This window comes from Ylistrum balloti, unplaced genomic scaffold (genome assembly GCF_031769215.1).
Source record: "Ylistrum balloti isolate Yb309-2 unplaced genomic scaffold, AGI_CSIRO_Ybal_v1 Utg369958, whole genome shotgun sequence".
Taxonomy (NCBI): Eukaryota; Metazoa; Mollusca; class Bivalvia; order Pectinida; family Pectinidae; genus Ylistrum; species Ylistrum balloti.
Genome location: NW_026782057.1, coordinates 234726 through 253176, shown reverse-complemented (window position 1 = coordinate 253176; position 18451 = coordinate 234726). Strand labels below are relative to the sequence as shown.

Here is an 18451-nt window from a genome sequence, read left to right as displayed (position 1 = left end):
ACAAACTTGGCCCTTTTTTTTTCTCTCTCTCTCTCTGTGAATTTGATTATGTCTCAGTGGATATCGGCGGAGATAAGTTAAATACATTGTGTATGTGTTTGGATGTAAGGGTCTAAAGTTTGGTACAAACTCAATTACAATGAAGCGTTTCTGATATGGACGTTTAAATATCACGTTCGTTACCTGAAAGGCTAAGATTGCACTGTTTAATGACGAACTTCTCTGCTGGGGTGGAAAATGTCAAATATGTTTAGGGAGTGGTTCTATCGCCCCCAAAACGGCCTGGTTCTTGGATAAAACAACCTAACCCGTGTTGGAACACCCGTAAGCCCAACACCAGACATTCTGGCAAACGAAAGGACTTGTAAGTGTTGAGAGCTTCGTTGGTACCACATTGATTAGTAGTGTTAAGAATGTGTTATTTGGCCCTTGTTATTTGATACAATGCAGTTTCCGGCAAAACAGGTCGTTCTCTTTTCAGTTTTTTGAAAAAAAAGTCAGCAGGAAAAAACATCGACATGCCAACAGAATCTTACTTCAATCTCAAAATCGAATTTACGGGTTAAACCATGAACGAGAGGAAGTTGTATTTTTCCAAGTTTACTATCATCTAACACTGTTTTGCACGATGGATTTTGAAATAACGTTTACAAAATTGACGATAACGTATCGACATGTTCTAAAAATTTTATTTGAACTTAAAATTAGCGAAATGATGGGTTGAATATATACCATTCGCATATTCAATATTGTTACCAGCTTCACGAGAAGACCGGCAATTAGAGTTAAAAAGAAAACCTTCAAACAATATGTCCTTCGTCCGTGGTGGTTTTAGTGAGGCCATTTTATATTACTCATGTATGTATCACGTGTTTGCTGGTGAAAGGATAACATATATAGATGATCATTGTAAATTTAATCAGAAAGTACAAAAACAACTAGAAAATATCGTCATGTCAATAACATTCTAATTCAAACCAAAATACGATTAAATAAAATGCAAAATATGAATAATGGAAAGATTTAAACTGGGATTTTATCTAAAAACAAAATAAGAACATTTTTTCCGGAAGTATAACGTCTTCTGGATCAGCTACCACAACATGGTACTTCCTGTCGGCCGTTATTTTGTGTCCTTTACTATGTCTTTGTATTTTGTGCGAAGTGAAAACGGTGAATATTTTTCTCTGTTTATGTTGTCTGCAAATGTGAAAATAACCCGTTTGGAAGTCTTGATCAATCACAGAAATACGACATTGCTATCGTTTGTAATAGGTTTACGGATAATGACGAATAATGACGGATGGTGATCAATATGATTAAACCAAAGTAGGCGAATATTTCGCACCGAGTAAATTTGATAGATATAACGATGACCCTCTTTAAACACATATAGCACTTGTCCAGCAGATAATATTTTCACTTAAAAAAAGATGTTTTATTATCGAGGCATGCGTAAAATGATATACACACGCACCTGACGTCTTTCTAAAATTATCAGATATTTGAAAATAATTATGGGTCTAGTGCACCAACCTATCCATAATTTTTATATTTCTTACCATCATTTTGGATGTTTCTGTCCACTCCTAGGCCTTAGCATCACTAATGAAATAGATGTATATGGTGCAGTTAATTAATTGTTTGGCACTGGTATATCAAACTTGGTATTAAAAGGTGGTGTTCACATGTGCGTCTGCCATTCGAAATATGCCTTAAGGTAGAGCGGACCAGAGAACTAGGCCCAGCGTATATAGATGGTATAGTATTTGTTACTACATATTACTTAATTTATCTATATCATATCGAAAATAGTTATTAGAAAACACCAAAATCGATAACACAATATTTAGTCAATTAGTGTATGCTACCATTCAAGATCAGTTGAAATTCCTCATTCCCATTTTCAGCAGTTCTTGTCTTGTCAATTAAATTACAAAAGAAAAGATTGTTCATCCCCTTTGATATCAAGTGAAGATCTTTTAAAAGTTATTTACGACCTGGTAATAAAATGCTATAGTCACCATGACCTACTTCTCGTGTATATTGGTAGATACTTAGTATTTTGAAATCAATTTTGTTTATTTTTTATGTTCTGTGACGTTTAAAATCGATCAAGAACGGTTACAAAAAATCAGAAAGTTTTGTCAATTGTTTATCATATGGAAGCTAGGCTCCTTTTTCAGCACCCTTCACATCACTGGTATCGCGGCCATAGTTTATGCCCTGTCATGCTTATCTGCGAAAACTGTCAGGGGGTCATAATTTATATTCGTTCATTACCACGTGACTTGCAAGTAAAGAACAAGAATTGATTATGTACCATGGTGATATATGGGTGGGACATGTGTTGTATGAAGTAGTGGCAGCAAATGTTAGACAAGTATTTGTAGAGCCTATATACTTACTTGTACAAATATTTACTTTGAACCAACAAACGACGATATAAGACTTAAATTGTCTCTGTATTTAATGGTCTTGAATTATAGGACTAGTGCAAGTCCCAATTGAGATTTTGACATTTCCTTCCATCATTTTAGCTTTCCCAATGTCACCTCTAAGATTTGAAACATTAGGTCCTTAACATCATCGACGAGTCGTAGAAGGTGGAAACAGCGGTATCATGTACTTTATTTCATAATTTGGGACTATTTGTAATTCACTTGTATATGTCTGAGTATGTGTCTGTGTATGTGTCTGTGTATGAGTATGTGTCTGTGTATGTCTCTGTGTCTGTGTATGTGTACATGTCTCTGTCTGTGTAAGTGTATGTGTATGGTATGTGTATGTGTCTGTGTCTGTGTCTGTATGTCTCTGTGTCTGTGTATGTGTATTTGTCTGTGTCTGTGTATGGTATGTGTATGGTATGTGTCTGTGTATGTGATGGGTATGGTATGTGTCTGTGTATACATATGTGTCTGTGTATGTGTCTGTGTTAGGTATATGTCTGTGTATGTGTCTGTGTCTGTGTATGTGTCTGTGTATGTGTCTGTGTATGTGTATGTCTCTGTGTCTGTGTATGTGATGGGTATGGTATGTGTCTGTGTATACATATGTGTCTGTGTATGTGTCTGTGTTAGGTATATGTCTGTGTCTGTGTATGTGTCTGTGTATGTGTCTGTGTATGTGTCTGTGTCTATGGTATGTTTCTGTGTATGTGTCTGTGTATGTGTCTGTGTATGGTATGTGTCTGTGTATGGTATGTGTATGTGTCTGTGTATGTGTCTGTGTCTGTATGTGTCTGTGTATGTGTCTGTGTATGTCTCTGTGTCTTTGTATGTGTCTGTGTATGTGTCTGTGTATGTGTCTGTGTATGTCTCTGTGTCTGTGTATGTGTCTGTGTATGTGTATGTCTCTGTGTCTGTGTATGTGTCTGTGTATGTGTCTGTGTCTGTGTATGTGTCTGTGTATGTGTATGTCTCTGTGTCTGTGTATGTCTCTGTGTCTGTGTATGTGTCTGTGTCTATGGTATGTTTCTGTGTATGTCTCTGTGTCTGTATGTGTCTGTGTCTATGGTATGTTTCTGTGTATGTCTCTGTGTCTGTGTATGTGTCTGTGTCTATGGTATGTTTCTGTGTATGTCTCTGTGTCTGTGTATGTGTATGTGTATGTGTCTGTGTATGTGTCTGTGTCTATGGTATGTTTCTGTGTATGTGTCTGTGTATGGTATGTGTATGTGTCTGTGTATGTGTCTGTGTCTCTGTATGTGTCTGTGTATGGTATGTGTATGTGTCGGTGTATGTGTATGTGTCTGATATGTGTATGTGTATGTCTGATATGTGTATGTGTATGTATCTGTGTCTGATATGTGTATGTGTATGTGTCTGATATGTGAATATGTATGTGTATGTGTCTGTGTATGTATATGATATGTGTCTGTGTCTGTGTATGTGTATGTGTCTGTGTACATGTCTGTGTCTATGTATAGAATGTGTATGTGTATGTGTCTGTGTATGTGTATGTGTCTGTGTCTGATGTGTGTATGTGTATGTGTCTGATATGTGTATGTGTATGTGTCTGTGTTTGATATGTGTATGTGTCTGTGTATGTATATGATAAGTGTATGTGTCTGTGTCTGTGTCTGTGTATGTGTATGTGTCTGTGTCTGATATGTGTATATGTCTGTGTCTATGTATGGAATGTGTATGTGTATGTGTCTGTGTATGTGTCTGTGTCTGATATGTGTATGTGTATGTGTCTGATATGTGTATGTGTATGTATCTGTGTCTGATATGTGTATGTGTCTGTGTATGTATATGATATGTGTATGTGTCTGTGTATGTGTATGTGTATGTGTCTGTGTCTGTGTCTGATTTGTGTATGTATATGTGTCTGTGTCTGTGTTTGTGTATGTATATGATATGTGTATGTGTCTGTGTATGTGTATGTGTTTGTAGCTTTAGGCCATTGAACAGTGTCGGTTACCGTTAGTAACCAATGCTACATCTTTTGTATAATAAATCGCTTGATGTCGGTCAAATGTTTATCAGCATTTTATCAATGACCTAAGAATGTTACAACTCTTGACCCACTAACCCGCTTTAGTAGTATTAGATAAAAGTGTTGACATAGAAAGCTTGGCGGATTACAAGTGGAAATTTTTAGGAAGCTACAGTGTAATAAACCATTAGTACAAGCTGAGAGTCCGTCCACACGTACGGTCTCAAGCGAAACACTCTTTAAGCTGGTTGTCAAGAAACAACATTCCTGGTTCCTAAACAAACGGGATGGTTTGTCGACCATGTTTACACTTAAATCTTAAAGGAGCGTTTCAACCTTCTCCAGAAAACAACAATGTCAACAGTATCACAAAGAGAAGATAGCTTAACATAAGGCTCTAGACATCTTAATCCCGTCCCATTTCGCTAGTTAGTCCCGTCAATCGGCCAAGCTACAGTAAGAATCATTAGCATTCTGCGCCAAACGTTCGCCAGAGCAGCAATTCTACAGGGCTATGGAAGAATCCTAAATCTAGGTGAATTTTAGGATAAAAATATAATAAAATGAATTATCTACTCAAAAACCCAGGTAAAGAGTACTTTGAGAATGAGACCATGTGTTCCAGAATAGTAAGTATTTTCTGATTCATCAACGACTCCCGCCAGGTAAATGTTTGTCAAGCGTAATAAGTTATGTCACGTTCCCAAATGAACATAAAGTAAACCTTAACGAATAAACAAGCAAACTAAAGAACATCAAACACGTCCAGCTTCATATCACACAAAGAATTAGAAGATGAGATCATTATGACGGCTGTAAACCTTATTCTACAATCATTATTAACCTGCATCTTTCAAATCCCTGTGCTGTGAGTTTAATACAGACCTACAGCTTACTGTTGTACAATTCTATACATTGTTATACATATATGTATTTCACGAAGATTTCATATTGTATAGAACATCTTATTCAATAGATTGTGAATGTAAGTTTGTAGAATGCGACGCAAAAACAAGAGAAATTCGATTCACGTCTACAGTGGATTTAAGTCTGTTTTCTTCAATGTGATATTGAAATATGTCTCGACAAAATTATTCTTAACACTCAATAGCGATAAAATGGGTAGGATGTGAGCACAAGAGAAAATTGATACGGGGATAAGAAGAATATGACCAAGTGCTCCGGAAAGGAAAGCGTCTTTCGCTACTTGAAGGATGTTCGCCGTAAATGTAGGTCAGAACAATTAAAGTAATATCACACTATTATGTATAACCAAATAGCGACGGAACTGTCTGGCATAATAACGGGCATTCAAACTCTCTAAATTGCTTACGTTTACAGACAAAGCGTTCAATAAATCCATGATGTTCTACAAACGCTTTTGAGAAGAATTAATCGTGCTTGAGGAAACACCCTTCGTAGTTTCCGGTTTTCAGAAAAACAAACTAGGCAGGCTTGCTTTAGCATTACCATAATTTACATTGTCGGTTAATGATTGCCTAGTTCATGATATTGACAATGCCGGAAACTCCTTTCCATACCATGTGTCTTTTATGCTCCATGCCCTTCGTGAAGAAGTTTTTCAATAACGCTGCACGTGCGAGTATATAGGCGACCTTCGTAGAGACTTGGCCCGATTGTGTTCAGTTCAGTATTCTCCAACATTACATTACATTCCTTAATAGTATATTCACAAACTTTGATAAAGTCTATTTTTTCGATTTTGAATTATTTTTACATATATACTAATTGCATCAGTTAGATGTATAGAAAACATGAATGGGACATTGACAAAGATGTATATGATATTGTAAAATAGTATACACGTGTATTTATATCTAATAATGTGAAGGACTATTTTACATAAACCCGACTCGATTTTATCAGATCTGCACCATCACGTCAGAATAGGAAACTAGATGTACAAACCTGTATACATTCTACTTCCCCGCAACAACCATGTAACATACCAACGACCAAAGATGACAAAATTCTACCTAAGCCCATTTTTCTTGGAGATCCAGGACAACAACAAAATCCGCACACCAACACGAAGTAGGACAACTGAGACTCTGAATAAAACGTTACTGTAACATTGATATCAGCGAACTGAAGGATCGTTTGGAGACTGGTATAGTTAATGTACCCAGCATTTCATCTTAACACATTTAGAGTGACATTGTGATAACTGTTTATTTTGATGTTGTGATTGAATTTTGTAAACAGATTTAATAAGGACTACACACTATCAGTATCTAATACCAGTGGTGTTGATGAAACAAACTTCTTTACTCATATCGAAATGAAAATACATAATTACAAATGAAACAGAACTTGATCTCCAAAGTTAAAGAAAACCAATCCTAATAATTGTGACAGATAAGTTTTCTGTGAAAGCCGGATCACCACTTGAAATTTGTAACGATTACAATGCAGACAGCAACTCTCTGTGGTTTGTCTGTCGTTTCTAAGCGGTAATATCCGGTACACATGAACGTGCAACTTTTCTACTTCCTTGACGTAAAATTCAATTAATTATTGACAAAAAACTTATCACAGTAAATTTTGTTGAGTCAGTAGAGAGTTAAGTACCTAACGAACCTGTTGAAATACCAGACAGACATTCCACGGGAGATAATAACTTCAGTCAAATCGAATCTGGCTTTCGTGATTCTTCAACAAAGTTTTTTTGATAATCGTCACAAGTACTTATAAATCTTCTGTCGAATAAGATGTAGCCCGTACGAACTACCTTTTGAAGAAATGTCCAACTGATAACTGTTTTAAGAAATGTTTTTACAGATATTTATAAAAACTAAAAGTTTAAAGGATTTTACGATACAAATGCAATGAAGGAAAAGACTTCCACGTAATCTATTCTTACTAATGATAAATACACATAACACTTAATATGGGCACTGGCAATTATATACAATCATTTTTCATGGACAGAGAAGTAATAAAGAGGACTATTATCACTACCATGACACTATTATGTACGAATTACTCATGCCTCTAAAACCTTGTATACCAATAAAAACGATGTTTCGTTCGAAAATATTTTCGCATTAGAGACATTTTTCAATCAACGCCAGAACTTCCGGTATTTTATCAGCAGTTATCGTTTAGTAACCACGCACAAACGACATTTTGTTACATCCCTTTATAAAAAAGTATGACACTTTAAATGATTTATAAAATTGAGAAGTAAGTGCAGTATATGCTCCATAGAACTGTAGCTGTATCACAAATCACAAAATAATTCGAGGTTTTTCTCGTAAATACAATTCCATGTCTTACATTTGGAGAAAAGTATGGTCCGTGTCATAACATTTGTAGGACTGTACGGTAGACAACATAACATCTGTAGGACTGTACGGTAGACAACATAACATCTGTAGGACTGTACGGTAGACAACATAACATCTGTAGGACTGTACGGTAGACAACATAACATTTGTAGGACTGTACGGTAGACAACATAACATCTGTAGGACTGTACGCTAGACAACATAACATCTGTAGGACTGTACGGTAGACAACATAACATCTGTAGGACTGTACGGTAGACAACATAACATTTGTAGGACTGTACGCTAGACAACATAACATCTGTAGGACTGTACGGTAGACAACATAACATTTGTAGGACTGTACGCTAGACAACATAACATCTGTAGGACTGTACGGTAGACAACATAACATTTGTAGGACTGTACGGTAGACTGTACGGTAGACAACATAACATTTGTAGGACTGTACGGTAGACAACATAACATTTGTAGGACTGTACGCTAGACAACATAACATTTGTAGGACTGTACGCTAGACAACATAACATTTGTAGGACTGTACGCTAGACAACATAACATCTGTAGGACTGTACGGTAGACAACATAACATTTGTAGGACTGTACGCTAGACAACATAACATTTGTAGGACTGTACGCTAGACAACATAACATCTGTAGGACTGTACGGTAGACAACATAACATTTGTAGGACTGTACGGTAGACAACATAACATTTGTAGGACTGTACGCTAGACAACATAACATTTGTAGGACTGTACGCTAGACAACATAACATTTGTAGGACTGTACGCTAGACAATATAACATCTGTAGGACTGTACGGTAGACAACATCTGTAGGACTGTACGGTAGACAACATAACATTTGTAGGACTGTACGCTAGACAATATAACATCTGTAGGACTGTACGGTAGACAACATAACATTTGTAGGACTGTACGGTAGACAACATAACATTTGTAGGACTGTACGCTAGACAACATAACATTTGTAGGACTGTACGCTAGACAACATAACATCTGTAGGACTGTACGGTAGACAACATAACATTTGTAGGACTGTACGCTAGACAACATAACATCTGTAGGACTGTACGGTAGACAACATAACATTTGTAGGACTGTACGCTAGACAATATAACATCTGTAGGACTGTACGGTAGACAACATAACATTTGTAGGACTGTACGGTAGACAACATAACATTTGTAGGACTGTACGCTAGACAACATAACATATGTAGGACTGTACGCTAGACAACATAACATATGTAGGATTGTACGATAGACAACATAACATTTGTAGGACTGTACGCTAGACAACATAACATATGTAGGACTGTACGGTAGACAACATATCATTTGTAGGACTGTACGACAACATAACATTTGTAGGACTGTACGACAACATAACATTTATAGGACTGTATACTTGACAACATATCATTTGTAGGACTGTACGACAACATAACATTTGTAGGACTGTACGACAACATAACATTTATAGGACTGTATACTTGACAACATAACATTTGTAGGACTGTACGCTAGACAACATAACATTGATAGGACTGTAAGGTAGACAACATAACATTTATAGGACTGTTCGCTAGAAAACATGACATTTGTAGGACTGTACGCTAGACAACATAACATTTATAGGACTGTACGACAACATAACATATGTAGGATTGTACGCTAGACAGCATAACATTTATAGGACTGTACGCTAGACAACATAACATTTTAGGACTGTACGCTAGACAACATAACATTTTTAGGACTGTACGCTAGACAACATAACATTTACAGGACTGTACGCTAGACAACAAAACTTTTGTAAGAAATTCGAATGTCTTTTGAAGAAACGAATTAGGGTTCTATTTTACTTGTAAGGAAATGGATTGTTTTGTATGAAAATGAATATGACTCTCGTCCTATGTCGTATCAAATTGATTTAACTCGTCTTATACGATACTAACCTAAAAAACTGTATCCATGTAGTCAGCATGACATGGTCACTCAAGCCGGATCCTCCGTATATCTTCTATACACGGCATTACTATTTTTTATTTTTCGTACAGAAATATTATTTATTCATAAATGTAAACTACATTTCCGCTGAAAAGCATGAGTTATGCAAACATCTACAGATACACATACCTGATATGAACCAGTTATCTGTAAGCTACCATCTCAGTATATTAGCGACACTGATTTTTACATGTTTTATATTAAAAAAACACATCTATATCACAGACATATGCAAATCGCTGCCAGCATGTATATGATAACCGTTGATAAAATTCCATTTTATTGATTCTCTAATTAACTCGGAGTGCGGTTACCTTCCTGACAGATAACTCGTTCGGGCTATCATCACAGCTGTGACGAACAGTCGTTCCGTGGGTCTTGAAGAAGCATTCCTGTAGGGTCAAAAATTAACATTGGTGTAGGAAAAATAGTCCAAGGCCAAGCGTGTAAGGGAGTGTGTTTCGGGCAGCAGATTTCTGTATATAGTTTGTAGGCCCTATCTGACACATCGTTTATTTGGAAGCTAAAGCTATGAGTAAATTAAGGAGTCATTTGCCTCACAACCGTCCTTAAATAACCACATTGTCGACAGGACGTCAGAAGTCATAAAACTATCTTATAATAACATTAAAGTGTAGATCTTAACTTGGACTTTCTGTTTGTTCTTCAATGATTTCAATAAAAAATAAATCACGAGAAATTTAGATAATTCCATTACTAGGTACCTAATAAGGTTATATTCTAATTAAATTAACACTAAAATGTTTTAATCAAATTATATTATGTAAATTATGTTAGTATAAGATAAAAAAAATGCAATTTTGCATCTAATTCGTCTTTCAAATATCTCTGATAATATTTTGGTCGCACTTTTGCCCCCTCCACAGCAGATGCTGCATTGTCTTCGATTCCAGCAACAGTTGGCACAATTTTGTCAATAGAACGGCACAACAATTCTGGGTTTCTAACTAAGTATACAACGAATCATGATATCGCCGAAAGTCCTGTCGACATTCGTCTGATGAAACGTCACACACTTATTTTCCAACCGGTTGTACTACAAATCTATTCAGTATATAGTTTCCAACTTGAATAAAGAAGATTATTTCGTGAAATCTTCATCGTGTTATCCGTTCTCGCTAGTTCTGGGACAACCAACCCTATTTCATACAACTTGTTGATTTTTGTTCCTTGAACCATCAATACAATATCTCTGAATTGATTGTTGTGGTCTTAAATATAAATTTAAACTTCATTTGGTTTGGAAGAAAACTGCGAAAGCCTAGAAATGTCAAATTTCGCAGGAAAAAATATAAAATCGCGTTATTACGACTTTTGAAAGGCGTTATTACGCTATTATTCGCGTAATAACGCGACTTCATATTTATTACCTTCAAAATTTTACCATTCTAAGCTTTCGTAGAAACAGCATTATTCTTATTATTGTTCAATAATCCCTAGCGCTTGACTAGTAGTTTGGTATCTATCACGAGTGCGAAGTCAACTTAAAGATATTCTGATGTGAATCATGCAGGTAAAATACACTTTTCATTTGTTACTCTATATTACGTTTACCTTTGTGAAGGACTGGTCTATTGTGTGTTCTGTTTTCATTGTTTCAAGTCAGGAAAAAGTGTACTAGTTTTAATGGCGGTGAAAAAAAGTAGCATTTGCAATTTCATACTTCTCTATATTTACTGGTAAAAACGTAATTAAATTAAGTTTATCGACAGTATATGCTCTCTACACAAGACTCAACACAACTCTGAGATCACTATTTTTTGCTGATAAAGGCGGATCTCATCTAATTCTATTTCGATAATCCCAATCTTTAATTTCTTCGACTTCAAAATTTAGGCCTTTAGCATCACTGACGAGTACTTGAAGGGCGAAAAAACTGCCTCTACAGAATGTGCTATTTACTTGTGTTTCTTTTGAACAGTCTTTCGGAGGAGTGTTTGAAGTTATGACGACAACAAGGACAATGCCCTCCTTCCAGGTTTCAACTTGGAACATTTTCTGTGGGAGGGTCTTCCTTGTTTCCTTGTCTTTTTGGACTTTAACATATCAAATCATATCATTAACTTCAATACATTACAAACTTACAAACGTATGAAGGGGAGTAACTCTTTGACAACACGCTACCAAAAAGGCCTTAAAACCGATCAAGAGGCACATTAGGCCTGTATCATTCACATGACCTCCCGTCTGGTCACATGTCCTTAAGTAGTCTTTGGGAGTGATATTATCTAAAAATGAAAGAATAAATAAATAAAGAAGGAAGATATATAGACGTTAAATTAATTTAAGCTTGGGGAGGAATATTTTTTTTAGTTTTATGCTAGTACAAGTCGATCAGCAAACAGATGATCATGACAGTTCGCAATTTGGTTTTCTTTAGTCATACCCCCCATACCCCCCCCCCCCCCCCCCCCCACACACACACACACCCAAATCCACCCACACAACACACCCACTGTACTTTTTCAGAGTCTCCGTGTTAACCTCTCTTTTGTTCAAATTTTGCCATAATTTCATTGAATTTGAGAATAAGTTTCTGTTAAAATGTCGACATTATTCGGATACACGTGTACTACGGTTTTAACTGTAGTTTCACGTATAACTACTTTGATATACAAAGTCGCGTTTGGAGAAAATCTTATTGAACTACGTTTAAAATATGCATTTCAATATATTTCTTTAAAATCAACTCAGAAACAAGAACTATTTGCAAACAGCATCGCGCCCCCATTTTTGAACGATTCTAATGCGAATACTGACAAATTTCCAAAATTGCATTCTGCGACAAAATGTTACATATGACTGAAAAAAAAAGACTTAACAACTTGATTGCATGGCTGCATTAGGTTTTCAAATTTATCTGCAAAATATGATACCATTGATTCCAATAAATGTTATCAGTAAATGAATTCATGCAAGCAAATGATACCGACCATCATTGCATTGATGTCATCAGGGACTTAGAATCCGTGATGTCATTAATTCAAATTATTGATCTCAGTAATTTCGGATATCTATACGTATTTATTATTAATATCGTGTATTCGAGTCAGTAGATTTCGAGATATCATAATTAATACAAAACGATGACCCACTCAGAATTTGATTTCTCCACCAATGTTTGAGGTTCGTTATATCTGACGAGAAACGTTTACAAGCGCCGTGTCGCAGATTCGCCGATGCATAGGCTGAGACCCCTTAGGATTCTGTCAGATATACATTATTTTATTACAATTCATTAAATATCGTAACTGTACAAAATGTAGACTTATTTAATCTAGTTTTAAATTCTTAAGTTATAATCAATGACTTCGATCTTAACCAAGTCCATTGTGGCTTAGCTTACCGTGTGTGATGCTTGCAGAACGGCGGGTATATTTATAAGGGGTACTGTTTTTGTACACACCGCACACACGCATTCCTGGCATATCTGTTATTTGTCTGTAACTTGCATTTACCTATAGCGAAAACAATTGCAATTACTTTTCATACACAAATTTTATGCTTCAACTGGGAAATCGGTATGTGAACGAGTTTATAAGATAAGTCATGTTTGAAAATTTTCGGAGTTTTGCAGGCCTTCCATAGTTCGCCGGTGTGACCCCAAATTTTGGCTCAACATCCCGACATATAAGGCATGGCTGTGGCAGGTTTGACTAGTCGACTGGTGTGGACTTGTGTAAAGTTGGGATGCCGAAGGCGAACTAAACCTATCTTGATAGCATCTGTTTACTTATGTAATCAACGCCAGAGATACAGTAGTCTTCTCACGTCTCAACACGATTTAGTCGTACGTCCAATCAACCTGCAGTCTCGACAGAAACAAGGTATCCGATCAATTGTGCGAAAGGTGCGTATAACTAAATGCCGAACTGTCAAAACTTTGCTGGCAATTACGTTTTCATTTGTTACACCGGGCCCATTACATTCAATGATATCATTTTACTTATGACGTTCACCTGGTCAAAAGCATCCCGACAAGGAGGTTTTGAACCGTGGCGCTCCGTTGTCCGTCCATTCATCCGGTCAAGTCAGGAAATGTGGGCGTTAGCCAAGTGCTTACACATGTGAATTCATTCTCAGATTTCCACTAGATTTAGCCTCATGTTATCACCCATGGGGCAGCATAGAGTTGGTACATTAAATTTATAGATGAAACCTAATAAATATGAACAATGTATATAAATTGACAAAATATTGATGTATGAATATATACCATTATTGGCTCCTATTAGATAGAACATATTTGTAGTCAGCATTGTTAGCTTAGCCATTACATAGACCTGAAACGTAGGCCTAAATAGTATCCTAATTGATCAAAATTATGTAGTTGTATGTGGAATAATAGGAAAAGGCAAAAATATTGATTTAATAAAGGAATTAGATTTTACTTGTTAAATAATTAATGGTATAGTCAGCCAAAGTTTTAGTAGTTTGAAAGATAGACACCAGTGTAATGGACATCTCACCATTTGCTTTACATATATATAGCCAAAAAAGTCCAGTTTTTTGAATGGGGTAAATTCTGAACAATAGTTAATAAAAGTACCACAAGTGGGAACACAATATGCCCTTCACAACAACGTAAATGTAATGATATTGAGTGTAGTCAGTAACCTCTATATAAAGGGAAATATCCCATTGCAACTACATGTGTGCAGTTATCTTTAAGGATGCTATTTCATATTCCAATGTGAATCTCAGGAATGTTTTACTTGGCACTCAGCTTTAGTTACATGGTATAACTCTATAAATACACATTTATGTGAGGAACCCATATGATATCTTTGCTTCTGGTATCATTATGCTAAAGTGGAATGGAATATAATAAAGAATTGAACATGTTTTGCATATTTATACGATGCCTATATTTGGATATAAGAGGGGGCATTACTCTGAAAGTACAAGGTCACAAGAAAAACCCATTATAAGTGTCAAATCCCTTTGCTTCTTTTATCACCATAACAAATTTGAAAAGAATTAAACAGAGAATTTAAAAGTTCTTGCCTTTTCTACACCGAACAAACATTAAACAATAAAAGGGGCATAACTCCAGAAAATTCTGTGACACAAACACTTTCAAGCTATTTAGGTATAGAATATTTGGAACAAGTTTCATGAAATCAGTATATGGTATAAAGGTAAGAGAGTGCTATTATGGAAAGTTAACAGATGGACAGTACAGGGTGCACCATAATAAGACCAGTCATTGATGGGAATATAAAATTGAGTCGTATAAATTTGCTAACATAATAGTACTATTCACACTGTGACCAAAGATATAGATTAATCTATTTTGAGTTAGTCATATTTTTTACTGTTCTGTGTGTTCTTTCAGATGTCGTCTGATGGCTGTGCTGAGGATGTATTGTTAGGGATAGGCAACCCTCTTCTGGATATTACAGTTGAGGCCGACCAGGGTCTGCTAAACAAGTACAAATTGCTAGCCAACAATGCCATTATCGCTGAACCACAACACATGCCCCTCTTCGATGACCTAGTAAAAAATTATAAGCCAATTTATTTAGCTGGGGGTGCAACACAAAATACCATTCGTGTGGCACAGTGGTTACTGCAGGTGCCTAATGCCACAACTTTTTTTGGAGGAGTAGGTGATGATGTATTTAAGGATATTTTAGCAAAGAAAGCTGAAGAGGTTGGTGTGAGTGTTCAGTATGAAGTTCATTCGGAGAAAGCAACTGGTAAATGTGCAGCAGTGATCACCGGAGAAGACAGATCCCTCATAACCGACCTGGGAGCAGCCGAGTTATTTACTGCAGATTTTCTCAAAGAGAAAGACAATTGGAAATTAGTGGAGAAAGCACAAATGTACTACATTGGAGGATTCATAGTTCCAGTCAGTTCAGAAGCTGTTTTGGCTGTAGCTAAACATGCAGCTGAAAATGGGAAAACGGTTGTAATGAATCTTCATGCTACTTTCCTATGTAAATACTTTGCTGACCCAGAACTGAACTTGATGCAATATGTTGATGTACTGTTTGGTAATTCTGATGAAGCTGCAGAATTTGCCAAGTGTCAAGGATTTGAATCTTCCGACTTGAAAGACATTGCAAAGTTAACAGCAAATCTACCCAAAGTAAACAAAAACAAACAGCGTACAATTATATTTACTCAGGGAAAGGAGGCAACTGTAACCTACCATAATGGGGAGGTAACTGTGTTTCCGGTTGTACCTGCAGAACGTAGCCTTATTAAAGACACTAATGGTTGTGGCGATGCATTTGTGGGAGGGTTTCTATCCCAATTAGTTATGAACAAACCTCTGGAGGAATGCATGCGATGTGGTGCGTATGCTGCTAAAGTTGTAATTCAGCATTTTGGTTGTAATTATCCTGCAAAACCAGATTTCCATTAATTACTATTTTTATAAGAGATTATGCTAAGTGCAGTGTTGTGTATGTGACTACATGTATACCTCATTTACTTGAATTATCTGACTTTATAAAGTATCATTAGTGTCTCAATTTAATATTTAGTATTTCAATTTTTTTTTTCCTTAATTTTAATTAATTACTACCACATTGATTAAACTAAAATATTACTAAAACTAATCTCCCAATTTCCCTCTTATATATATATAACATATATATGCACATGTTTTTGCCTTTTATTTATATTTCCCATGTTTTATAAGATAGACTTGTAGAGTACAACATACTCAACATTGGCAGCTGTAATTATTGTAAAATTCCTCATTAAAGTTTTGGATTTTCAGTTTCTCGTGATTGGATGGAATTGAGTGAAACCAGTTTTTTTCAAATGATTTGGGACAAAGCCTTATCACTTCATTACAAAAAGGAAATTTTTGATAGTAAATTGCAAATTTTAGGAATTCGACCCAAATATGAAACAATTTCAGGTGGGAATGGGACCCATTATTGGCACCAAAACTAAGGTTTTAGAACAACAAGTAGATTGTGAAGCTTCTAAGGATTCTTTATATTGTACAGAGGTTTATAGTAAAGAGCACATAGTGAGGTGACAGTTTATCATTAGTCATGGTCTAAAGGAAGCTTGCTTTTTTTGCATCTTTGATACACTATTTTTATACCCTGCTCAGGAGTGATCACGGACAAGGACACACTCATTAATACTCATTATTTTGATATATTTTCATACTTCAGTATGGTTTGTAAAATACTAGTCACAACCTCTTGACTCCAAGGTAATTTCTGTTTAGTTCAGGATTAATGGAATCTCTAGATCAAAAGGCTAGCAACAATTCATTGAACATGTCTGATTTATAATGGGCATTTTTGTTATTTTAATACTCGGCTTAGCTGAATTTGGTAGCGGAATTCAATTATATTGTAGTTGTAGCTGTATATCATAAAGATTTCAAGCTTGTTACATTTATTTAAATAAATTAAACAATTCTGACTGAAACATTGTTTGTTACTACATATACATTCAGCTGATTTTTTAACTTCAATATTTTTTTTTTGTTCCATGCATGTTGCGGTTAAACATTGACTCATTCCTATCTTCATGCAATGAGAACAGGCATTGCGATACTCACACTACTGAACTGCTGAATACATGTCACTAACATGAAAGGAGGAATTCTTCATTTTCATGAAAACACATTGAAGCTATTCAAGAAAAAAAACATCCACTTGACCCCAGGACTCCAGTCACTGTTATCCATGGTAGGGTTTCCAGTCTATTACTTTAAATCTAATTTGATGGTACTTTTAAACGGAATCAAAGTCCTGGAGTGGGAAAGATGTTTACTGGAATAACTCGCCTAACTAACCTGTTGTCAGTGTGAAAACACCCCATAACATAGTGTATTTTGTTTTGTTTTGTAACTTCACGGTATCATAGGCATTCGGAAGTCACCAAAGAAGCAGATGAAAGTGAGAATATTGTCAGTGAACACTTTGTGTCAATCTAATAAAGTGTAATTTTCAAAAGTGATAGAAAAAATATCAAAATCATCTTATAAACAAAATCTTACATTCATTTTTTTCTTACATGGGGGTCATGAGACTTGTCACAAATTTTTAGGTCACTGGAGACAAAGTCCCATGATGACCTATTGCAATACCCTTCAGGGAACTCCAGCTTTTCTCCACAAATAACCATAGCTGTTAAAAAGACGTAAAACAACGATAAACATTAACTTTGGTTCAAACAGGAAATATAAATAAACTTGCTGACTAGATTTATATCACTATATAGGTTTAATACCAAAACAAAGAAAGATTTCACAGAAGTGAAAGTGTTGCCCATTTGACTGTTAGCTTAGATCTACAGTGTCAATTAAGACAGGTGTACGTATCAATTAAAGAAATATCCAGTGGTGGCCATATTTCACATTCCACTGAGTTAAAATCAAACTTAAACAGGAAAGTGATGCTATACTATTTCACATCCCACTAAGTTAAACAGGAAAGTGATGCTTTACTAGAGTGTTTGGAAGATCAAGGTATCTTAGTTCTATGTTGAATGTTTAAAAACACTTAAGGTAACAAAGGGTGCAGCTTTCATCATCGGACATATATTCTGTGAAAAATGAGAGAAATATCTAATTCAGTTGAAAAAGATTATGCAGAAAAGAACCAAGTTATCAGTTTTAGTTTGATGTGCTAAAGGAACATTGTTCTGTTCTCCCAGTCAAC

General features: G+C 35.7%; 1 protein-coding gene across 1 annotated transcript; it reads left to right on the top strand.

The window, feature by feature from the left end:
- Positions 1-13341: 13341 nt before the first annotated feature.
- LOC132547489 (adenosine kinase-like) lies at positions 13342-17213 on the top strand. The gene is made up of 2 exons (XM_060211244.1): positions 13342-13656; positions 15145-17213. The coding sequence occupies exons 1-2, from the start codon at positions 13444-13446 to the stop codon at positions 16180-16182; spliced, it is 1251 nt and encodes a 416-aa protein (XP_060067227.1). The 5' UTR covers positions 13342-13443; the 3' UTR covers positions 16183-17213.
- Positions 17214-18451: the final 1238 nt, after the last annotated feature.